Genomic DNA, 22,859 nt, shown 5'->3' on the forward strand with positions numbered 1-22,859 from the left:
TTTTGTTTATTCGAGGCTATTTTTGAATGCTAAATTAATTATGATCACTTAAGTGAGTGGAAGGTAAATGTTCTTTTAGGTTTGCAATGGTGTAGAATTGGACTAAGTTAATGTGCATGGAGTGTTAACAGATGACACTTTGTTAAAAAAAAAACCTTTATTTTGTTTTATACAAAAAGTCTTGAAGTTACAGAATCACAGTGTTTTCCTGTTAAATTTCAATTTCTCATTTGTGAGAATTAGCAAGATTGTTTTCTGTTCAGGGTCAAACAAAATGAGACAAATTGAAATCAGTAACACATTTTAATCTTATTTTTTTATGGTTAACAGGAAATAAGATTAATAATTTGATCTGTCGAGAGGACATCATCTGTGTCGCTTTGCCTTTAACCAAATTGTTTTTTTGGGGGGTTAGGCAGCTTGTCGGATTGATTTGCAAAAAGCTGCAAGTCAACTGCTATAAATAATAATGTTCTTTGGTTTTGGGTATCTCCCCTTTGGCAAACTAAAAAAAAAAAAAAGCACCAAAAAATTTAACTTCAAGAAAACACATCTTCATAAACGTCATCAAATATGCTCAACCTATTCTTGTTAGTGTATTTTGATACTTTGCATTGCACTGACTCTCAAAAAAAGCTACTAAATATTCCCACCGTGACTGACCGACACAAACTCATGACGGGAGAAGGAGTGAGTTAAGATGTGTTTCCTCCGGGACGCTTCATCAGCAACTATCATCAGGTTCTGTCCAGCCCCTGAAGAGCTTTCAGGCAGCACCGTCACAAACTGCTGAAAGGCGCCTGAAGGCAACACTTCAACCACACTACTCCCAAAATGATCAATCTTAGATTAATCTAGAAATTTAACACAAAAACTGCACAATAATCTTAATGGGTTATCTTAATGTTGACGTTTGCAATCTAGAAAAAAAAATAGCAGCTCTCAGTGTTTTCTGACTTCAATTCTGGAGATGTTTTCTTATCACACTTTTTCAGACACACACACACTACTGTTCCAGGTAGGCCTTAGCCTTCTCCAGCGCCTCCCTCAGGAAACTGATGTAAGTGGAAGTGGAGGGGTCTTCAAACTCCCCGGAGAAGCTGAAAGTGGTTCCCCCTTGCTCCTCGCCCTCATCAGGCTTCATGGACGTCTGGTCCAGGAAAAAGTTAGCATTGATGTGATGGACCTAGAAACGAGGGCACTTAAATCTCACGTGGCTAATTCTGTGATTGCGTTTAAGTCTGGATTTTATTTACAACGGTTCCATTCGGCAGGGCGACCATCATCTCCACGGGGAAGGTGTACTTGTCGAGGTGCAAGCGGGCCTTTTCGCTCAGCGCGGGGCTCCGCTCATCAACCTGAAGCGGAGGAACGGAAATATTTAAGTTGGAGACAAATGACAGAAAATTAGCTTCTTAATCGCCTTTACAAATAGTTTCCTCTCTGGAGCACCAGTTCTCACCTGCATGTTCTCCAGCTCCTTGACTAGAGACCAGCTGCTCACAAAGCTTTGGTTGAGCAAAGCCAGAACGGGCGAACTTTCCAGGACAGTCTCCCGGAGAGTCCGCCCAGAACCTACAAAAGAAATGAAATCGTTTCTGTGGACATCTAATGTGTTTGTCGAAGTTGAACGTGATCATCTCACCTCAGCAGGACTGGTCGTCTAGCGCTCCCCAAAGCAAAATAGAATGCACCAACTTTTTTTCTACCTCGGCTCGCTGGAAGACCTCCGAAAAAGGCAGGTAGGAAACCTGTACAGTCCAATGCTAGCAATGAAGATGTTGCGCAACACCTCAATGCCTTCACCTTTTACCTTCTTGAACGGATATAGGGTGACCTCGAGGTGACGGGCGGCTTCTTTCCGGTCAATTTCAGCGCTCCAGTCGATATCTTCAAAGACGAACTGAATCGGCTCGGCGCTGCTAGCTCGGCTGTCGATGACGTTGCCATCCTTGTCCGTGATGATGGAGGGAATGGATGGCCCGGTGGACTGCAACTCCAGCTGTGGAACACGGTGAGACATAAAGATAGCTGTAGAAAATAGACACTGAGAAACTTTACCTTTGGGAGGAACCCGATGTCCACCTCCATGTTGCTACTCTCACTTGCACCATAAAGCCACTCCATGTCCACATTTAGAGACCTGCGACAGACGGGGAAGACAAATTACAACTTTGCCGTGATGATTTATTTCATTATAAGCGGGGCTTTACTTGTCACTGGGGACGTAGAGGTGAAAATGGCGAACGTGCGAGGCGTCTTTGGAGATGACCACGTTGCCTGTGAATTGGCCCGGCGTGAACCAGAAAGGAAAGTTGGGAACTTCGTTTAGCTGGAATTCTGCGTGAATCCTGTTTGGGATTTGGAGAAGTGGTGTTTTTAAAAAACACTCCTACACGCTTTCATAATTACATATTATTATGAATGGCTATTTCAGAATTGCTCTTCAATTACTATAATTAATTAAAATAGAACTTGAGTTTGACTTTTCAAAACATGACATCATGGTGTGGTTCTCCTCACCTAAATACGATGTCGTAATAAAAGTCGTTATGGGCACGGATGCACGCGACGGTGCCTTGAGGTGCAAAACGAGATTTTATGAAGGGTCGGGGGTGAAACATGGTCAGCAGGGAGTGAATGAAAACCTACAGTGGGAGCAAAAATCACAACATGTCACCTTCATTTGGACTTCAAGTGAGTAGAATCCATTTTTGAACGATACCTCTTTCCCCTTCGGTGTGGGAGGGTGGTAGCGGTTGTTGGGCAGGTAGCCAGTGAAGATGTTGAGCTCGCCGGGGATCACCCACCACGTGTCTCCTACCTCCTGCTTGTTCTTTGGGGGGAGGAAGACCTTGAACTGGCTGGCGAAGAAGGAAGAGGAAGGCACAGCTGGACTCTTCCATGAGCGCAGACCACTTAGGCAGCTATGAGAGACCTGAAATATCAAACAACACTTAAAAAAAAAAACTCTACAACAAATAATTAAATTAATATCATATATTGCTGACACTGCATTTTCTCATGAGAGATGTAGAATGTCAAATTGTGATCATTTTCCAGGTTTTGCTCTTACCCCAAGGAATCCATCTTTGCTTTTTGTCATGGAGTCCATGAGCAGAGGCTCCATTATGGCCTCCAGTATTAAAGTCTCCCCGTCTGGATCTTCAATGACCTCATCTTCAATATCCCCTGGAGGTGTAACCCCTGTGGTGAGAAAAAAGAAGGGTAAGTCATTGATTGAAGTAAAAGAAATATTATGTTTAAGCTACCTGTGAGTTTCTCCACAATGGGTTTAAACTCCTCAGGACTGAGATAGAGGTCATGGTTGACGTCTAAAGAGGAGAAGAGAAAAAGCCCCTCGGCACCCAGAGTCCGCACGCTCTCCTCCTAATGGGAAGCAGAGATTCACACTCATTAGACATACTTGATTGATTCTAAAACTGGGTTACTTCCACAACAATACATTTGGCAGAAAGTGGAAAGAATGGAAAAGATCTGCCTGGAGGCCACAGATTCCTTGCATTAGCTCCATCCAGTCAGGCCATGTCTCAGACACATGTTGACTGCCAAGATGTACAATGGGGTGGCAAAGAGGGGGGAGCAAATTTCAGACCAAACACTGAGTTCTGCCAGATGGGATCACTAAAAGACACACCCCAGCTTTTTAAAAAAAACAATGGGCTTGACTCACTGCAGACGTGGTGTCGTGGTATGCCAAACTATTCGGGGGCAAGCGCCAAAATGGGTTGAGGGGCAAGTATTAGGTCACAAAGAGCTTTTTTGTTTATAGGACATATTGAAAATTACATTTATTGTATCTTTGGAGTGCTTGCCCACCCATCAATCTCAAGTTTAACAACTTTAGTCTTACTGTTTTTTTCTGCAATTTTGTTTAATGCACGTCTGTTGATAGTTCAGTCTGCATTCAACTATTACAAACATCACATGATGTGATCAGAAGAAAATTAATCGGGCTGTGTAAATGCTTGAGGTTTCATTGTTAATATTTACTATACAGTCTATGCACGTGTTTAATCGCTACAGTAAATGTCTAAACCTAATATTTTGGATTATGACTTTAACTCACGTGTCTTTTTAGAAGGTTGGCATCTTGATAGTACTTGACGCCCCAAGCCAGAAGAGGAACGGCAAGAACCAGTAGCAGGGTGGAGGTCCGTGCGGAGATCCAGCAGCCGGAGCCCCGAGTCGGTGGTCCCTCTTGACCGTCATATCGCTTCTCCTCGCGGGTATTTTTATGCACGTCCGCCGCCATCACCTCCTAACACAAAGGCATGTCTGTTGGAAAGCATGCAAAAATTGTCCAACCGCAGACTTTCTTCTAGAGGCTGTGCTGCTCTCTTCGTGCAGAAAAGGAACGTCCTTTCTGGGGGATGAAGTTCCCAGACAACCGCTAGCGAATTAGCCGCACATCTTGCCTTGAATGTGTAAAAACTTCAAATGAAACCCACTACATCCCAGAAGTTACACGCTTGTGTCTTCAAAGTAAAGGTATTACCTATTGTATGCTTCTCAAGGGCTTTTATTTTGAAACTACAATTGTGGAAATGGAAATTGCAGTGTTCAAACATTTCCGTATTTTTTCGGAAATTTTAAAAGGGGTAGGGTCTTGTCGCCTATTTCATCTCTGGGTTTCTGTTTTTTCCTCCCAGGAGGCTCTGTTAAACAATTTAAATTACATGTTAGTCTGCCAGAAGCAACATTAGAGCAGAATCTGCAGCTTCTGCTTCTTTACTCAGCTGTCCACATAGGTAGCAAACTCAGTCAGTGCTTAAAAACGAAATTGAATTAACTCTTAAATGTTGTCATTATGCATGAATTACAGATTTCACTAGGAACAACAAAAAATTATGCACACAAATCCTTTTAATTCACCTTTTTACTGGACTGGAAAATGCCTAAAATGCATGTTTAAATATGCAATTAATTTAACAAAGAACAGATTTTATGAGGCAACTTTACAACTCAGACTTTATTGCCACTCCACACACTCCATATTTACATAAGATACAGTTTGTAAGACTTTCATAATGATGATAATATTATGAAAAAGCTGGCTGCAAAAACAAAATTTAGTGAGTCATGCATTTTTGATTTTGGAGTTTTTGTAAATCCATATATCCAAGTACCAGGAGATTTTCAGCACATGTCTTCTTCCACAGGTTGCGTCTTCACCTCTATACTTTTTGGGGGGATGTAGGAGCCCATTCCGGCTGCTCTGTCTGCCTCTGCTTGCGTGTACGGCTCCTCTCTAAGCTCTTTCAAACTGGTCAGAGGGAAAACCTGGCTTAGAGTCCAAATACTGCGTATTTTAACAAACACAAAACTGGCGAAGCCTTACCGTTTCTTGTGGACTTTGGTCTTGAAGTGATCTTTCAAAGATTTCATGTCTGTAAAATATCTCCTGCAAAACAAAAAGCCACTGTATTATGCTTTGCCTTGAGTAGTTAAAAATAATTGTCCACTTACGCGCAGTGTAAACAGTAGTGCTGTGCACATCCTGTCACATCATAGTCCACTTCCTGATTAAGTAGTTTGGTGGCGGTTTCAGGCTTCATGTCTGAATGGATCTCATCCAAGTCTTTGGTCCTGCGCTTCGTTTTCAACATCTTATTAACGTTCTTCTTTCTTCCATTATTGTGGTTTTTCGTTTGTTTGGACTTCCCCATGGTGGGCTGTAAGGACAAACAAGGCAAATGCAAAATAATTGAAAGGTAAATACTGAAGTGAAGGAATCGTGTCACGACTTGACTTGAGTCTGACTTCACTAGTTTGTTTACGTGACACTTCACTGTCAACATTTTTTATTATATGCATATTAATTTAAATCTTTGAATTATTCACTACTAGGAGGGATAGAGATGCATATAACCAAGCCAGAAAGGGAGAAATAATGTTTACTTTGTCGCATACCATTAACTACATCTTAACCATAAACAAATTACATCAATGTACCCCACAAAACCTTTAATGTGTTTTATCTCTGCTCTAAATCTGGCCATGACTACGAAATACCTATTTTTTTTTAGTTTAGGATAATGGGGACTAATTGTTACGTGCAGCGACTTCAAAACTCAATCCGCATCATCTATCAAGTTCCAAAACCATTGGTCGAGTTGTGCCGTCTGTTTTTATGACCCAACATTGATCAAATATAAGCCTGATTCTTTATAATATGTCGATTTCAGTCCTTTTTCCTCGGCGTCAACATATTCATGTTTACTTACCTCTCACACGTGCAAATGGGAAGAACTGCATCCATTTACTTCCGGGTTGGAAAGAAAAGCCAGTGACGTATCCGAGGCGAGCTGATGCAGTAATCATTATAAGTCAATAGATGGCGGTAATGCACCATGACCGTTTGGTAACCGCATTAACACAAAGAAGAAGAAAAGTAGGCGGTGACAGACTGCCGAGTGCATACGCGCCGTGGAGGAGAGGGAAGATGGCGGAGAGGATTGTCGAGCTTGAGCAAGAATGGAACGAACGGGCCCTGGACACGGCCGAAGACACGCTGGTTGCAATGGAAACCCTTTTGGCCACACTGAGGGCTTTCGAAGACGGCCTCAGGCAACAGGAATTGTCTGTGGCGTCGTCCGCGGACTACTGTGACAACTTTTGTCAGGTAACGAGTGCGTGAAAACATGATAGCGATCATTAGCACAACGCTAGCTCAGTTTGGGTTGTTTTCCTTAGAGAGGGGCGAGGAGGTTCCAGGATGCTCTGTTTTATATTTTGGAAATTACAAATCGTGTTTGTGAACTAACGTATTCCAGTTGGTGTTTAGCAGTTAGATCAAAGGATGCTAACGCCATACAATGTTAAATGAGTGCTAAATTACTTTAAATCAGTTTAGTGCTTCCAGACACACGCCTCATTGTGATGCAGTAGCACGTTGAGACAAATTTGACCTTTTGCATCCTAAAATAAGATTACTAGAAAAATGTCGTTTTGAACAGATAATCCAAAAGCTCATCCAGTTCATTTTTGACTTGTTTACTAAAGTGAAATACAAATTTACCAGTGTGTGCTTGAATCTAATATTATTGTCCGACTTTTAATTCTGAAACTATACATGGCAAAAATGTGCATTTCTCTTTTTTTAATGGCAATGGTAACATAGTTCAAGAGGAAGTCCGAAGGTTTTCCAAATAATCTCAAGTAAAAGGGGTCATTTAAACCAACCCTAACCCTTTACATTTTAAAGGGTTCAGTTATAATAAACTAAATACAAGGAGAAATTAATCATAAAGGATGTTTTGATGCATTGTAAAATAAAAAAAAACCCACTTTAACTGTACTGTAGCAAAACAAAGTACCAATTTATATTAAAAAGGAGGTCATGAGGCTACCTGAGCTGGGAGCAAGAACAATAAAGACAGAGGCATAGATTGCACAAACTAGCCTCTTTCCAACTCAAGCATGCAGATTTAATCGGAAGTAGTAATTGGTATGCGCATACAAACCTCCTGGGCTGAGATCCTTTTTGGAGGTTCCCCTTTGTGGGTTTGCCATAAATAGACGATGGGGAATTAATCAAGGCTTCCCTGTGGAGAGCCAACCTGCAAGGGAGTCTGTCTGGCGCTGAGGCGTCTTGGGAAGTCGTGTCGTTATTACAAGCTCATCAGCCTGCGGGATGAAGGCGGCACACTTTAGAATTTTTAAGATCAATTTGAGTTTTGCATCATTGTAGATTTTTAGAGATGGCAAACGGTGGAGAGGGATTGGTAAATACACACAATGGGATCGTGTGTATATTTTTTATTTTTTATCCTCACTGTGCAAGTCCCCTCGGGCCTAATCAGTCACCCCTCAAACCAGACTATGTCAAGTGGGATCAATCGAGCGTCGCCCCTTCCCCTCAAGTGGAAAAGCTTAGGAAATCTCACCTGTCTGATTGTTCTAAGGGGAAAACCAATGTCATGCAGCATCTGTGTATATTTTTTTCTCTCCCAGGCACTTATGCATTATGCCGGCAGCAGAAACTCCATAGACCACGGTCTTCCGCTTCTCGAAGTCTACTGCCTGTCGATAAACTGTTTCGCAGCCGCCCGATCACACCTCACCGCAGAGTCGGACAAAGTGACTCTTGTTTTGAAGAGACTCGCTCTGTGAGTGCAAATGTTCCCTTCAATGCTACTTCAGTTATGACTGAATTTACACCGACATTCTCCTTGTTTGTCACGCAGAAGCTGTTTTGAACTATTTCTGTCAGTTCCCGAAAATGAAATCCCCTATGAAGCATGGGTTCAATTCCACCAATCTGTTCAGGTAAGAAGTCGTCTTTTATTTTTTTATGTAGTGTTAAAATTGAGATACCAAGTCTTTTAATCTTTTGAATCTTTTTTTATTTTTTCTAGAGTGCACACGACACCTTGTTACAGTACGGGAGTACAGACCTTCAAGCTTTATTACAGATTACAGGCGAGGGGGGTGCATGGAGCAATCCCATCCTCGCCGCCCTCCTCTCTGGAGAGCCTATCATCAAACAAGAAGGTTCAGAGCTAACTCATTTGTCGAACTACAGTGACTTCAATCTTAGCATCAGATTGTGATAAATTTACTCTTCCTTCTGTAGTGGATGCATACATTTGCTTGGAGGGTGAGGGCTTCATGGAAATGCGAGTGAAGCATCTGGAGAAGATGGGCGAGGTGGCCAAGGCTGTGGTGCTGGCAAAAGCGTGCACAGACTGCAGCGCCATCCCCAACCAAGCTACTTTTCGTCACACATACGTCGCTCTGCTTTGCCAGCTACTTCCCAACGCGGAAGCTATAATGGAGGTAAATTTGTACCCACGAATACCTCCTTGTGACCTCCCTCTTCAAACAAAGCTTTATACTTTTACTCCCTAACAGATATCCAGGCAAGACTGCAAGGATGTTCTTGAGATTACTACCAACTTGGAGATGGAGGGGGAGGAGAATGCTGGCTTTATCCTGTGCACAACCTTCCTGACTCAGCAGCTTCAGCAGCCCAGCCTTGACCACTCCTGGTGAATCTCTAACCGTAACCCTCGGGGGGAATCTTGTAATATCGCTACGGCTCTCACAGCTCGTTAAACTTTAATGAACTCATTGTTCTATCCACAGGGAGCTGATTCAACTGTGGAGTAAACTTCAGAGGAAGCTGGACCCCTCACTTGTATCTCTTCTTGAAAGGTGCCTTCAGCTGGGTGCCATCGCCATAACAGTGCAACATTTGCTGTACCTGGCCCGTTTAATTCAGACAGAGGTGGGATTTTATTTTTAAATCATTCCACCCCTTAGAATACACGGACATTTTTAAAAAGAAAATATTCTTGTTGTTTTTTTTTTCTAGGCAGAGGTAGTGGGCACCGCTACTTCGGTGGAGCTGTGCGTTAAAGCTCTACAACTTCCAAAACACGATGACTCGGAAAGCAGAATCGGCATCTGTAAAGTTCTGTCTGGCCTCCTCCTCAATGATCTGGAAGTGCGGCGGGCATGCCACCTTACAGAGTTTCTGCTTGGCCCCAGTCAGCAGGTATTAAGTAGCCTCCAGGAGCTCTACCAGTGCCCAGACCAAAAACATGAGCAGGAGAGCAGCGTCATTCCCAACTCGCTACGCTGTGAACTGCTGCTGGTGCTGAAGGCACACTGGTCCATTGACCCGGAATTCTGGGACTGGAAAGCCCTCAAGTATCACTGTATCTCCCTCTTGGGGTTGAAACCCGAGTCAGAATGGGAAGCGGACGAGGAAAAAAGTGAGAAACCACCTGTGCTTCGAGTCCACACGCCGACAGAAGAAAGTGAGCTCAAACCCTGTTTAAACGGAAGTCTTCATCTTCACACGCAGCCTGACGAAACGCCCCCTCGCATTATTGGCGGCAAAGCAGGAGGGAGAAGAGCCAAGCTGTGTTGTCGGATTTGCACACTGTTCTTCACTGACATTCAAATCATCCACCATGCCAAAAGACACATTGTGGATGACATACACCCCTGCCCCATCTGCCCGCAGAATTTTAGGAGCAGGAAGGAGCTGCTGCCCCACATGAGACATCACCTCCAACGGGAGACGCTAAGCAACAACGTCAAGATTCAAGACGATGAAATGGAACCTGGCGAGATCACCGTTGACCCTTCTTTAATTTTATATTACAAATCCACCCGTGATCCTGGAGTGCTTCAGCACATTGTGCAGCAGGCCAAAACGGTCCAGAAGAAGTGCACGGACAACGAGCACGTGACGTTCGAGTACATGAACCAGTACTTCAGTCTGCAGAACCGAGAGGAGTATTTCTGTCCCGGCACCGGGTGTTCTCGGGTTTTCAAACACTCCAAGTACTTGTACGTGCATTTAAAGTCGGACCACAAAGGCGATGAGAACGTGCAGCATTTTCAGCAGATGCGAGAGCAACGGGAGAAGTGCACTTTCTGTCGGCGCCACTTTGTCTCCCCTTACCATCACCACAAACATCGGAAAGTTCACTACTGTGAGCAACCGTACATGTGCGTGGCGATGGGTTGCGGTGCCCGCTTCGGTTCTTCCAATGAGCTCGTGTTGCATAAACAGATCCACGGCTATCAGATAAGGTACCAGTGTGAGCTTGAAGGCTGCGACGTGAATTACTCCGACCTGGGACAACTGTATCACCACGAGGCGCAGCATTTCAGGGATGCTGCATTCACCTGCCCTGGCGTCATATGTAAAAAATTTTACTTTTCCAAAAGGGAATTCATAGCGCATCTATGGACGCACAACCTTAAGTTCTCTGAAGAGGACTTTGAGGATCAGAGGATAGCGAAAGAGACCATTTTCAAGGCTGATTTGGAAAGGGCAGCCCATGTTAGCAGTCCAAATGATGCTGGAGAAAGTGTTGTCGGAGATAACCAGAAGAGTTCCTCGGAAAGTCGTTCCGCCTCCTGCTGTCAACCATCTGGCGACGTTAAACCCAAAGCACTGCTGACTTTAGTGGCTGTGTGTTTCGACGGATGCAAGTTCACCTGCGGCTTCGAGAAGTGCGGTATGACTTTCTCCCGAGCGAGAGATGTCCAGAGACACCTTAAACATGCCCACCCAGAACACCTTAAACTGGAGTTCAAAGAGCACAAACATGACAAGGAGCAAGGTCCAAAGTCCAAAAAGATCAAGACTGAAATGGAGTCGGACAATGATGAAGGCGAACTCTTGGATCCGTGCTCACCTGAAGAAGATGGCCCTGAATGGACAACCTCTCCCGCTTCTCCAACTTGTGCCAAAAATGATGTCCTTAACGAAATCCTCATGAGGCTAAGTAGTCTGGATCTGAATTCCCTCAAGTCCCCACAAAGTCAGCCGCCTCAGTGCATCCAAAATCATCACGACGTCATGGAAGACCGAGCCGAGGTTTTGCTTTCGAAACCATCGTCCCCGCCGCCTAAAAAAAATCTCACAGCAAGAGCCGTCCAATCGCTCGCGACTACTAAACCCTACGTTTGCGCCGTAGTAAAGTGTGCCTTTAGGACTGCACTGGTCGATAACTTGAGCCGCCACTACAACAACGTGCACGGCTACCCAACCGAAGAGGCCGAACAGATGGCTCATTTTAATGCCACCCCGCCGTGTCCGCCTCAAAGGAATCCAACCGAAGAAAAAGTCGTCCAAATACTCGCCAACGCCAAACCCTACACTTGCCAGATAGCCAAGTGTCACTTTAGGACCGCACGAACCTATAGTTTGATGCGCCACTACGTTAAACTACACGACCGCCCGCAAGAAGAAGCCAAACAGATGTGTGTCACGGACAGGTCGTATAAACCCTTCAAGTGTCATCTGTGCTCGCAAACTCACCGAGAGATTAAAGGCTTGAGGAACCATTATATTCAGATGCATGACGTCTCTGCCAGTTTGGTGGAAAAATTTAGTTTCCGATCGACGCGACCGACCAGCCCCACATTACAGAACTTGAACCCGACAGTGAAAATAGAAGCACCCAGTTGGGAACAGGAAGGGAAAAAAAACGAGAATAGACCAAACCGAACAAGTTGTTCTTCAGCTCCGGCTGTAAATGAAGCTCAAGAGAATCAAAGTGAGCACAAGGAAGACGTCGAGGCCGAGGTGACACCCCAGGTCAGAACGAAACGCTTGGTGACTAAAAGTAATCTCTGCTACATTCTAGATAAATTCAACAAACCATTTCATTGCGTGGCCAAAAACTGCGCCGCCGCCTTTTCCACACAGGTAGGCCTTGTCCGCCATCTTCAGTTCACACACCATTATAAACGCTCTCAGCTCCTGCTGGAAAAAGAAGTGCAACAGGATCCCGAAGTCAAAAAGGAAAATGTGCGGAAAAGGCCTTACCCGAGCTCCGACGAACCCAAACCACAGTTTCAATGTCAGTTTGTCAACTGCAACGCTTCCTACCATCTCAAGAGCAGCCTGGCGCGGCACACCCGTATTGTTCATTCGCAGATGCCGGGACTCATCAGGTGCAAATTCGAGGGCTGCACAAAAGTATTCACCCACAACGAGGCGCTGAAAAAACACACCTTGTTTCGACACTGCGAGTACTACGACTCGCTGGTAGTACGGCTCCAGAGCACTCAAAAGAAGTCCGTTACCGGGTGCCAAAAGAAGCTGATCGTAACACCCACCAACCCCGCGTCGCCGGAACCGAAACAACCCGCCCAGTCGGACGAGGAGGACGATGTGACCGAAGACGCGGAGAAGTCTACGGTGGAAGCGCAACGGAGTTATGTTGTCCGATCGCACGAAGAAGCTTTACAAATGTGTCAAGACCGTTTTTTACCCGTCACCTACCCGTGCATGATTCAAGACTGCGACTCGGTCCTCAAGTACTCGCGCGGCTTGAACCGCCACTACAAAAAGGTTCACCACATGCCAAAAAAGTATATTCAAAATAATACTGACACGCTCTTTTACAACGCGGAGCAACTAGAGGAATTAATTCAAAAGAAATCAGCTCGGCCAACCATTGTGGGTGAAGAGAACCCAAACGGAGTTTGTAAAATGAAGTATCAGCCGGAGACCTCACAGGAACAGGATGCTCAGGTAAAACTGCACTCGGTCACAGCAGAAACCCAAATGGAGACTCTTTCAGATCCTCTGAGATTGCCAGTGGAAGAAGTGCCGCCGCCCGCAGAGAAAAACGGACCTCTTTCCGATCCTCTCAGATTCCCAGAGGAGGAAGTGCTTCCGCCCGCAGAGGGAAACGGACCTCTTTCCGATCCTCTGAGATTCCCAGCGGAGGAAGTGCTTCCGCCTGCAGAGAAAAACGGACCTCTTTCAGATCCTCTGAGATTCCCAGAGGAGGAAGTGCCGCCGCCCGCAGAGAAAAACGGACCTCTTTCCGATCCTCTGAGATTCCCAGTGGAGGAAGTGCTTCCGCCTGCAGAGAAAAACGGACCTCTTTCTGATCCTCTGAGATTCCCAGTGGAGGAAGTGCTGCCGCCCGCAGAGAGAAACGGGGTCCTTGTCGGCGCCGACGACGTGCTCTACGGAGAACCGAGTACCGCCACTCACGCCGAGGATTCCGTTGTGCCAAACGGTCACAAAAAGGTGGAAGAATTACTCAACTTGGAACAGATCAAACCACTCCTTCGTCCTTTTACTATCAATCTGTCGCCACCGTGTTGTGTGCTGTTGACTACAGAGGAGGGACTTCAAGACGCAGCAAAAGATGGTAAAATATCCGAAAAGTCGTCTTCACCTCCAGTACGGCAGCCTCTCAAGCGAAAGAATGAGCTCTCCGTGCAGCCATCAAACGTGATCGACCCTCCGCCTCTTGGCTCCCCTCCGCACTCTTTTGACATTGCCACATACAAGCCAGTTGGCTTTGAGGCATCCTTCCTCAAGTTCATCCAAGAAAGCGCACCAAAAGACAAAAAGACTCGGCGAGAGTCCTTCCGGCGCAGTTGCTCGGTCAAAGAAAACAAGCAACTGGGAATCACGTACACCCGAAGCAGACGCAGTCATGCCACGCTTCACAAATGCCGCGGTATGACTGGGGACTTCCCATCTGTCCGAAACTTGAAGTCCATCTTGGACAAAGCCCTTGCTGGGTGCGGGGACCTGGCCATCAAGCAGCTTCAGTACCTCAGACCCGTGGTGGTCCTGGGGAAGCCCGTTTGTATGGCCAGCCTGCCTCACCTCTTCCCAACAGACTCGAACAGTAAACTGCTTCTGGGAAGCAAAGTTTAGCATTGCACCTTTTTTTTTTTTTAATGAAAATGAATTTTTGTTAAATGGAACTGTTACTCATTTTCTTAAATTGGTGATGCTATGTTTTTGTTGCTTATTTTTGACAGATCATCAGCATAAAATTCAAGCCATGTCTCGTCCAGCAAATCTCATTTTTTTAGTGCACATACATAAGTGCTTCAAGATCTATGGACATTTTTACAGACTGTTAGAAATATTGGCAAGAGGCTTTTACTTGAGTTAATGTACATCCTACAAAAGTCTAAAAGAGTGACAGATTAGCACTTCTAAGTTCATATGAAATGTGACATTTTGCAGTGTTTGAAGATGACATACCAGTGTAAATTTCTAATAAATGTAAAAATTAATATCTAGTGTTTTTTTTTTTTTCCTCATACCGTGCTCACAATGTTTCTGAATAAACAAATTGACCGGCAGACGTTAAAGTTTTGATAAATTAATGCTCAGTTTGGGATGTGTTTAATGTAGTTTCTTTGCAATAGAAAATAAGTAACTGCACTCCACTATAAAATAATGAACACTTAATTATCATGCATCAATACTTAGAATTTAGTTTATAAACGTTGGCTGCTAAGAGGACAGTTTTGGGGTTCTTGTCTGAGCAAACCGGATGCGGAATGTTTGTGACGGGAGCAGTTTCCGTCCGGACCTTTTATGCTGCTGGACTAACTACGCGCTCATGAATGAAGTGTCATTATTAACGATGGAGGCTTAAAAACAACGTACGGGTCGCGTAGTAGCCGCTTTTGGGTCTATTTGACGTTAGTAAAAGCTTTCCATTAACTAAGCTCGTATTCCACTCAAGTTTGTGTGTGCCAAGCCAGGCTGACGGACCAAAAACGTTGCTGTTAGCCTGTTTAGCTAGGAGCGCTTTCGTTGCCTCTTTCGCTTTTGTTATCCCCTCGCCGCCTCCCAAAAAAATAAGTAAATATGTTCGACTTTATAAATGAACTCCCCGTGGAGAAGCAGATATTTTATGCTGTTTTGGGCTTTTCGTGGACGGTGTACATATGGGAGGCATACCTTGCACATAGACAGGTAAGTTTCTTGTAAATCCTAAAGTAAAAAAAAAAGGAAGTATTGATGCTTGTGTAATATATTTACCATTTGACCCCCTGTCATCTTTACAGCGAAGGACATACAGGTCAACGACACGTGTGCCTCAGGAGCTCGAAAAGGTCATCGATTCAGAAACCTTTGAGAAGTCCCGACTATATCAACTGGACAAAAGCAACTTCAGTTTTTGGTCTGGTCTGTATTCCGAGACGGAAGGAACGGTAAGTTACTAACGAAAGATGCTCAATTGCATTTATGGGGATGTTTCTTGCAAATTAATTTGTCTCTGTTCCTGTCAAAGCTGATCCTAGTCCTGGGTGGCATTCCTCTTCTGTGGGGCCTCGCCGGCGCAGGGACGAAACATTTTGGATTCGGCCCCGAGTATGAGATCACGCAATCCCTTGTGTTTCTCACTCTTGCCACCTTGTTCACTGCTTTGACTGGCCTTCCCTGGAGTTTGTACAACACGTTTGTCATTGAGGAGAAGCACGGATTCAACCAGCAGGTAATTGATGCTCGCTGAGTTAATGTCTCTTGGAGTATGCTTGCAAGTCATGGACATGTGACTACAGTATTTTGACTCGGTTTGATCTTGCTCAATAGACTTTGGGGTTCTTCATCAAAGATGCCGTGAAGAAGTTCGCCGTGACGCAGTGCATCCTGCTCCCTGTAACCTCGTTGCTCCTCTACATCATTAAGATTGGGGGAGACTACTTCTTCATTTACGCCTGGCTCTTCACCCTGGGTGTTTCTTTGGTGAGCTTTTGATATAAATGGCTTACCATTGAATTCCGTGCTAAGTTATTACAATATATAATTGTATAATTGAGCACCTCTGGGATCATTTTCCTTCTCGCTGTTCTCAGGTTCTCGTCACCATCTACGCTGATTACATCGCACCTCTGTTTGACAAATTCACTCCTTTGCCAGAAGGCGAGCTGAAGACGGATATTGAGGCCATGGCCAACAGTATTAGTTTCCCTCTCACAAAGGTTTATGTTGTTGAAGGTGTGTTAATGACGATGGAGGTGTAATGTGTTTATGTGCAGTTTGCAAAAAGTTGCCCGTGTTTTCCAGGTTCCAAACGGTCTTCGCACAGCAACGCGTATTTTTACGGCTTTTTCAAGAACAAACGGATTGTGCTCTTTGACACGTTGCTGGAGGACTATTCTCCGCTCAACAAGGGAGACGAGGCAAAGCCCGAGCCAACAGAAACTGACGGCGAAGCGAAAGTCAAGCCAAAGGTTAGATGTTCAAAATTGATCAAATAAGGTTTTGTGCCATCGAGCAATCTTTCTAGCTTAACTGTTTGACTTTTTTTTTACAGCACAAGAAACAAGGCTGCAACAATAAAGAGATCCTTGCCGTTTTGGGTCACGAGCTGGGTCACTGGAAGCTCGGTCATACCGTCAAAAATATTGTCATCAGTCAGGTGGGTGTTTCACTTTTTTTTTTTGTCGGACGTATGTAAAACGTGGCATTAACATCCACTGTCTCTCTTCCTCCACCAGATGAATTCCTTCCTGTGTTTCTCTCTATTTGCCGCTCTTATTGGACGCAAGGAGTTGTTTGTCGCATTTGGCTTCAATGACAGCCAGCCCACTCTGATCGGCTTGATGATCATCTTCCAGTTCATCTTTTCGCCATATAATGAGGTAACCATGAGGAAATCCTTATCTTTTTAATCTTGCACTTCTTGCCTACAAAGTCAGGGGAGGGACCAAGACAAAAGACTCACTATGCAAACTCCATCAATCGAGTTTGCCCCAAGGTAATTTACATGTTTCCGTTTCATCCTCGCAGCTTCTGTCCTTCTGCCTGACGGTCCTGAGCCGCAGGTTCGAGTTCCAGGCCGACGCGTTTGCGCGCAACATGGGGAAAGCCCCCGAGCTCTACTCGTCCCTCATCAAGCTGAACAAAGACAACCTGGGCTTCCCTGTTGCCGACTGGCTCTACTCCATGTGGCACTACTCGCACCCGCCCCTCCTGGAGCGCCTCAGAGCGCTAGGCAACATCAAGCAAGACTGACGGGGTCATACTGGGGGGCGGCGAGCACCGCCTCCTCCCAAGGGCCTCCGGAGACCCATCCTGGCCGTGTGACGCCTCCTCCAAATCTTATTTTATCTTGTTTTAGTAAATTCATTTAATGATTGACTCTTTTATTTTAAATTGTAAAATATCCACATGAATAACGGAAGGGACTCGAGAGTAAACACTGAAAATAGTGTGGGCAATGTGTGTTAATTGCAGTGTTTGTCATTGCACAAATCATCTTTTGCAGATTGGCTAAGTAGAAATGATTTGTGCACTGTGTGTACTGTCTTAAAATGTCAACAGACCCATGTCGGGTGTCATCGCTGAGTGGGCTATGTGTAGTTTGATAGCAAGTTAACATTAAAGTCAAATGTGACAAAGGATGTGTGACATAGCTTCACAGACACACAGGCCACAAAATTCAAGTTGTTGCTTCCATTGCCATTATTTCTTTACCCAGTCAAGAATATTAGTCAGACTGAATACTTACGTTCCCAGTTTAAAAAGTAGGTCATTGTGTATGATCTCATAATGTGCCTCCAAATTCTTTGTTCTGATACTTGACCCTGTTAGAGAGACAGCAGTGCTAATGTTTTTCTTTGCATCTGAATTTGACTTGAGTTTTAATTTTCTTTGGGGAAGGGAATAGATCTTCTCATGCACCTGTTTGCTGACTGGGGTCCAATGTACCTGTTACTGTTGATAAGTGTATTGAATTATGGAAAGGAAAAACATGGGGTTTTGATATTAAGTTTAACTTTGTTCTCTTGATTTTGGGGATCTTGAATGAACCCAGAGTTGCCTGCCGATGTTTATAAAGGGATATTACTGGGGGGAGGGTCTGTGAGGTTCCTTGTTAAGACAGGTTTCAAGAACGTTACTTTCTTTGCTGAATAAATTTATTCAAAGCCTTGTATGATTTTTATTTCATTAATTGAATACAGTATAGTATTCCAATGATTATATGTTTATGTATAAAAGTATAAAAAATGGGAATTTATGCAACAAATTCTATATAATACGTATTTGTTCCCCCTCACTAATGAGTTTATGAAATTATGCATTTATAAATAAAAAAAAATAATGTAGCCCTTAAGCACAAACGTTTGCCCAACCCAAGTGACGTCACAAATACAGAAAGTACTATAAAAATAAATATTACAAATATAATTCCAGCAGGTATAATGTATTTTTTACTTAAATTCCTGTATTTTTACTTTGGTTGAAAACAAACTTAAAAACGGTAATATAACCTTAACTTCAGGTCAAAGTTGACGAGCGTGCAGTTTGACGCGTTTTATTTTGAGACGTTCCATTTGTCAAAATGGGGGCGATTTTATATTGCGTTAAAGTTTCACAACGCGTATATTAAATATTTTGTACCAAAGTAGTATCGGTTCTTATCAATTTCGTTCCCATTTGAAAAAGCGTTATTAATATTTGGTGCATCTTCCATAATTCCGTCTTTTACCATGGCATTTACCCCCTCTGTCTGGGTACAAATGGCGCTGTCCACTGGCTGCATGTATTTTCAGACAAGGGCAAACTGGAGGGACCGTCACTGTTTTCATTGTCATTAGCTACTCAAATTAGCCATCATGGCGAGGTTCTTGAGGTCGAACATCCGCGGTTTATTCACTTTACAGCAAAGAATGGCATCCGACCAGGTACTACTATGTCCTTTGTGCCTAGCTCCTCAACAAAAGCACCGATTTCTAGCACTAAAGGCCATTTTGTATGGCGTAATTTCAAATGCGTAAACATTAGCTGCCAAAATAGCCATGGACTAATTTCACAAATAACCACATTACTGCAGTTTACTCATTTGAGACAACATTTTTGAGCCACGGCTCCTCTTAAAAAAAAACCAAGTATACCTGCAAACTAATTTTTCACAACTGAAATAATTGTGATCTCATTTGTATATACACTCAAAGTGTGAAATCTGGGCCTGGTGACTTCAACAGTTGGAGAAACAGGTTTTACTTTCTGTCAGCTAGTGGAAGAGCCTTGAATTATTGTACTTGTCACTAGACATCAATAGATGAACAAAAATAGATTTGTTATAGTCTTGTTATTGTGTACTGCTATAAAAATTAGGAATAATGACAGTGGAGGAAAAAATTGGCTTTTTTCATTGCTTTGACTTTCTCTATTGCAGCTGGGTGAACTGGGTAAAGGTGCGGGCAAAGGTGGTGGAGCCGGTGGCTCCATTCGAGAGGCCGGTGGAGCCATGGGAAAGAAACAGGCTGCAGAGGAGGAGATGTACTTTAAGTAGGTGTCTTTTCTCTCCTGCACCATTGAGCTTTCCGGTTCATGGCTTATCCATTAGAACTGCACCCATATTCTTTTTTAACCCATTTTGGCCTATTGCAGTGCGGAAAATTGATTTTGCGATTTATCTGCACAAAAGGCGCAAGGAACAGGAACAGCTGGCTGCACTGAAGCAACACCACCAGGAGGAAATCGACCACCACAAAAAGGAGATTGAGCGTCTGCAGCGGGATATTGACCGTCATAAGGGGAAGATCAGGAAACTGAAGCACGACGACTAATCAAAACCGGCTTCTGCAAGACATCTTTACTGAAGGCTGTATTGCATATAAAAATACATATATTCCGCCTTTGTGTTCTTCTTCCACTCACCATCTCAGGGTAGAGTTGTATTACCGCCAAGGCATGATTGTATGGTGAATTATTTAAAGCATTTGCAACAGTTCACAAAATTGTTATTTCCGTGGAACAGTGTGACATGATTTGCATGAACTGTTGTATGTTTCATACATCAAATAAAAATGACCTTGTGTGATAAATGTTTTATCTGTTGATTAATAATTTATTTAATCATACTCATGGAGGAGCTGAACCTGTCCTGGCTGATTTTAGGCGAGAGGATTATGTTGACAGGATTTTTTTCCCTAAATAATACCTATAAACATTTAAACTTAAAATATTTTGCATTATTAACCCATTTGTTTTAAGGCTATGTAACCTGTACAGTTGTTCTTGGGGCACCCATCCACAAGTGGCGCTAGAGCACATTCAACACAATCTAACGAGAACCCTTTATAGTACGTCACTTCCTGCTGCCCGTGTCTTTTACCACGGGCGCCCCCGTGTAACTTTCTTTTCGCTCGTCATGGCGGACCGCTTCAATAAGGTGGGCTGTAGCCATGAGACAATATTCTTATTTTAATCGGTTTCCCGCGGTAGTTTCCGCCCCATGGTTTCGTTAGTATGCAATCGAACACTTAGCAATAACACAAGATGAGAACAGGGCTATCATTTTGTTGATAAAATGTAGTAAACGAGTATCTGTCGGCTCGCGTTTCGGAATGGACACAACTTCCATCATGGCAGCCTTACTAGCCAACGCTGTTAGCTAGCTACTAGCTAGCTTGTCATAATGCTGAAATCTCAAGTGAATTTGTCCCTGTTAAAATTCTAACTGAACTCGTAGAAGCCATTTCAACGTTATCTGCTACAATATGTTGACAGAAGCGTCTGTTGGGTAGTTTTTTTGCTTTGTCTGGTCGGACGCGTAGCCGGTAATGCTGCCATGTGCTCATTTTAGAAGGTACACTATTAAATATGCGTTTCAAAATTATGTTGGTAATTCAGAAAATTGTCATACCTGAGGGGGAAAAAGTTGTTGCATACTCTCACGGTATAATAGCTAGGCTTCCCCATGATTAATTACCTCATGTAATTACCATTGTATAGTCTGTAAACATACGTAATTTTGCAGGTTCTGCTACTAGATGGCAGAGGCCATCTACTTGGTCGGCTGGCTGCCATCGTTGCCAAGCAGACCTTGCTGGGTATGTATGCATTCTATTAAACGTGCCATGCATAAAATTTATGCCAATTAAGTTTAACCTTTGTCATTGATGATTACTTCAACCTTCGTTTGAGTTTAACGACCATGAGAAAACTTACATGCACTACCATCTGAGACAAAATGTAAATTACAAGTCTTTAATATTTCTCATTTGGGGTATTCAACCGGTGTTTATTTTTCCATTCCAAAGGACACAAAGTTGTGGTGGTCAGGTGTGAAGGCATCAACATCTCTGGCAATTTCTACCGTAACAAATGTAAGTGGTACAATATTGCACCCCCTTTTAAAGCTGTTCTTTTTCTTTTTTTTTATTAGATGTCAAGTCAAATTTAATATGTTCCATTAAAAAGCCTCAACAATGAGTGAAAACAGCAGCCCAAATTCAGACTGTCTTAATGTGTCAATGATGTTATTTAAAACATTATTTTGAGTTTTAAACGACCATGAGATAACTTTACATGCACTACCATCTGAGACACATACATTCCACTTAGATGGAATCTTGGAATGTCTTGAATGTGCTCTTACAATCTATTGTTGGATTGCTGCAGTGAAGTACCTGGCTTTCCTGCGCAAGAGGATGAACACCAATCCATCTCGTGGACCATACCACTTCAGAGCTCCCAGCAGGATCTTCTGGAGGACGGTGAGAGGTGAGACGGAAGCAACCACAAAATCCACTTTTCCTTCGAAACAGCATTGATGAACTTTTTAACAATCTGATCTATTGATGAAACTATCGGATCTGATTTCTGAGTTGGAAGAAAATGTGCTTGGGCCATTCCTCAACTCCGCTGCTCTGTTCTAAATCTTGTTGTATTAATTGTGTGCCAACTAGGCATGCTGCCCCACAAAACCAAGAGAGGCCAGGCTGCTCTGGAGAGGCTGAAGGTGTTTGACGGCATCCCCCCACCCTATGACAAGGTGATGGCTCTGCACAACACGGTGGCCTTGCGTTATGCTGTCAATGATGATTACTTACCTTACCTTACCATGCCTTGTTTGACTGAGGTTTGATATGAACACACAAAATCTGAGACATGCCAGCCTCAGTGTTCGGCCCTCCTGGAATTCTTTAGTGTCTGATTTTTGGTTTCCTCTCCTTCATCCAGAGGAAGCGCATGGTGGTCCCAGCTGCTCTTAAGATTGTGCGCCTGAAGCCCACTCGTAAGGTGAGTCACCCTGCAGTGATTATCTGCCATTAGTTCCAATGTCTAAATGTGCCCATATCTTGCTGCACAGTTTGCCCTCCTGGGACGTTTGGCTCATGAGGTGGGCTGGAAGTACCAGGCCATCACAGCCACGCTGGAGGAGAAGAGGAAACAGAAGTCAAAGATGCGCTACGTCAAGAAAAAGGCCACCATCAAGATGACCAAAGTGGCCACGAAGAACGTCGAGAGTAAAATAGCAAAGTACACAGACGTTCTCAAACAATATGGTGTTCTTGTCTGAGAAGATTGTCTGGCCAATAAACAAATTAAAATGTTTATAACAAAAACCTTTGTTCTGAAAGATAATTCACTTCAACAAGGTTGCAGTTAGTGTTCATTCACATTGAGGTGACGTTTAAATTGGTGTCACTTGTGTGAAAGTAGTCCACTAAAAGAACTTGTCCTGCAATAAAAGTTTGTCAGCACTCTGGCACATTATTTTTTTTCCCTATATGAGGTTTCCTCATCCTTCGCTAGAGGGCAGTATTGCACTAATTGCACTTCTGTTCTACACTTT

The 22,859-nt window shown here is 43.7% G+C and overlaps 6 protein-coding genes and 2 non-coding genes across 8 annotated transcripts; 6 read left to right on the top strand and 2 right to left on the bottom strand.

The window, feature by feature from the left end:
- Positions 1-146: 146 nt before the first annotated feature.
- selenon (selenoprotein N) lies at positions 147-4,460 on the bottom strand. Its single transcript, XM_049739505.2, has 12 exons — positions 4,091-4,460; positions 3,273-3,390; positions 3,077-3,207; positions 2,726-2,938; positions 2,524-2,648; positions 2,214-2,351; positions 2,062-2,143; positions 1,814-2,002; positions 1,646-1,751; positions 1,463-1,575; positions 1,257-1,358; positions 147-1,186 (listed from the first exon to the last, which is right to left on the bottom strand). The coding sequence occupies exons 1-12, from the start codon at positions 4,274-4,276 to the stop codon at positions 1,007-1,009; spliced, it is 1,683 nt and encodes a 560-aa protein (XP_049595462.1). The 5' UTR covers positions 4,277-4,460; the 3' UTR covers positions 147-1,006.
- Positions 4,461-4,978: 518 nt separating this feature from the next.
- znf593 (zinc finger protein 593) lies at positions 4,979-6,365 on the bottom strand. Its single transcript, XM_049739508.1, has 4 exons — positions 6,249-6,365; positions 5,491-5,696; positions 5,363-5,425; positions 4,979-5,287 (listed from the first exon to the last, which is right to left on the bottom strand). Exons 2-4 carry the CDS (start codon positions 5,688-5,690, stop codon positions 5,161-5,163), a joined length of 390 nt encoding a protein of 129 aa, XP_049595465.1. The 5' UTR covers positions 5,691-5,696; positions 6,249-6,365; the 3' UTR covers positions 4,979-5,160.
- A 59-nt stretch (positions 6,366-6,424) lies between these two features.
- rlf (RLF zinc finger) lies at positions 6,425-14,547 on the top strand. Its single transcript, XM_049739509.2, has 8 exons — positions 6,425-6,646; positions 7,978-8,132; positions 8,211-8,292; positions 8,382-8,517; positions 8,600-8,802; positions 8,878-9,014; positions 9,112-9,253; positions 9,341-14,547. Exons 1-8 carry the CDS (start codon positions 6,467-6,469, stop codon positions 14,177-14,179), a joined length of 5,874 nt encoding a protein of 1,957 aa, XP_049595466.1. The 5' UTR covers positions 6,425-6,466; the 3' UTR covers positions 14,180-14,547.
- Positions 14,548-14,838: 291 nt separating this feature from the next.
- On the top strand, positions 14,839-18,204 carry zmpste24 (zinc metallopeptidase, STE24 homolog). The gene is made up of 9 exons (XM_049739524.1): positions 14,839-15,238; positions 15,331-15,477; positions 15,558-15,761; positions 15,860-16,012; positions 16,123-16,264; positions 16,334-16,500; positions 16,584-16,688; positions 16,768-16,911; positions 17,060-18,204. Exons 1-9 carry the CDS (start codon positions 15,131-15,133, stop codon positions 17,282-17,284), a joined length of 1,395 nt encoding a protein of 464 aa, XP_049595481.1. The 5' UTR covers positions 14,839-15,130; the 3' UTR covers positions 17,285-18,204.
- A 588-nt stretch (positions 18,205-18,792) lies between these two features.
- Positions 18,793-20,103, top strand: atp5if1b (ATP synthase inhibitory factor subunit 1b). The gene is made up of 3 exons (XM_049739530.1): positions 18,793-18,957; positions 19,452-19,564; positions 19,704-20,103. Exons 1-3 carry the CDS (start codon positions 18,889-18,891, stop codon positions 19,843-19,845), a joined length of 324 nt encoding a protein of 107 aa, XP_049595487.1. The 5' UTR covers positions 18,793-18,888; the 3' UTR covers positions 19,846-20,103.
- A 256-nt stretch (positions 20,104-20,359) lies between these two features.
- On the top strand, positions 20,360-22,767 carry rpl13a (ribosomal protein L13a). Its single transcript, XM_049741372.2, has 7 exons — positions 20,360-20,450; positions 21,039-21,111; positions 21,322-21,387; positions 21,683-21,784; positions 21,970-22,055; positions 22,244-22,303; positions 22,374-22,767. The coding sequence occupies exons 1-7, from the start codon at positions 20,430-20,432 to the stop codon at positions 22,581-22,583; spliced, it is 618 nt and encodes a 205-aa protein (XP_049597329.2). The 5' UTR covers positions 20,360-20,429; the 3' UTR covers positions 22,584-22,767.
- LOC125981583 (small nucleolar RNA Z195/SNORD33/SNORD32 family) lies at positions 21,171-21,251 on the top strand. Its single transcript, XR_007486071.1, has one exon. It is a non-coding gene; the product is annotated as a small nucleolar RNA Z195/SNORD33/SNORD32 family (small nucleolar RNA).
- Positions 21,528-21,611, top strand: LOC125981584 (small nucleolar RNA Z195/SNORD33/SNORD32 family). The gene has a single exon (XR_007486072.1). It is a non-coding gene; the product is annotated as a small nucleolar RNA Z195/SNORD33/SNORD32 family (small nucleolar RNA).
- Positions 22,768-22,859: the final 92 nt, after the last annotated feature.

Source organism: Syngnathus scovelli, chromosome 14 (genome assembly GCF_024217435.2).
Source record: "Syngnathus scovelli strain Florida chromosome 14, RoL_Ssco_1.2, whole genome shotgun sequence".
NCBI classification, from domain to species: domain Eukaryota; kingdom Metazoa; phylum Chordata; class Actinopteri; order Syngnathiformes; family Syngnathidae; genus Syngnathus; species Syngnathus scovelli.

Coding starts and splice junctions, on each gene's coding strand:
- rlf (XM_049739509.2), top strand. CDS start 6,467: ATGGCGGAGAGGATTGTCGAGCTTGAGCAAGAATGGAACGAACGGGCC. Junction 6,647..7,977: donor ACTGTGACAACTTTTGTCAG/GTAACGAGTGCG, acceptor TTTCTCTCCCAG/GCACTTATGCATTATGCCGG. Junction 9,254..9,340: donor CCCGTTTAATTCAGACAGAG/GTGGGATTTTAT, acceptor TTTTTTTTCTAG/GCAGAGGTAGTGGGCACCGC.
- rpl13a (XM_049741372.2), top strand. CDS start 20,430: ATGGCGGACCGCTTCAATAAG. Junction 20,451..21,038: donor TGGCGGACCGCTTCAATAAG/GTGGGCTGTAGC, acceptor GTAATTTTGCAG/GTTCTGCTACTAGATGGCAG. Junction 21,112..21,321: donor TGCCAAGCAGACCTTGCTGG/GTATGTATGCAT, acceptor TCCATTCCAAAG/GACACAAAGTTGTGGTGGTC.
- atp5if1b (XM_049739530.1), top strand. CDS start 18,889: ATGGCGAGGTTCTTGAGGTCGAACATCCGCGGTTTATTCACTTTACAG. Junction 18,958..19,451: donor AAAGAATGGCATCCGACCAG/GTACTACTATGT, acceptor TCTCTATTGCAG/CTGGGTGAACTGGGTAAAGG. Junction 19,565..19,703: donor GAGGAGGAGATGTACTTTAA/GTAGGTGTCTTT, acceptor TCTGCACAAAAG/GCGCAAGGAACAGGAACAGC.
- znf593 (XM_049739508.1), bottom strand. CDS start 5,690: ATGGGGAAGTCCAAACAAACGAAAAACCACAATAATGGAAGAAAGAAG. Junction 5,426..5,490: donor CACTACTGTTTACACTGCGC/GTAAGTGGACAA, acceptor TTTGTTTTGCAG/GAGATATTTTACAGACATGA. Junction 5,288..5,362: donor ACCAAAGTCCACAAGAAACG/GTAAGGCTTCGC, acceptor CCCTCTGACCAG/TTTGAAAGAGCTTAGAGAGG.
- zmpste24 (XM_049739524.1), top strand. CDS start 15,131: ATGTTCGACTTTATAAATGAACTCCCCGTGGAGAAGCAGATATTTTAT. Junction 15,239..15,330: donor CATACCTTGCACATAGACAG/GTAAGTTTCTTG, acceptor TCATCTTTACAG/CGAAGGACATACAGGTCAAC. Junction 16,265..16,333: donor AAAGGTTTATGTTGTTGAAG/GTGTGTTAATGA, acceptor CGTGTTTTCCAG/GTTCCAAACGGTCTTCGCAC.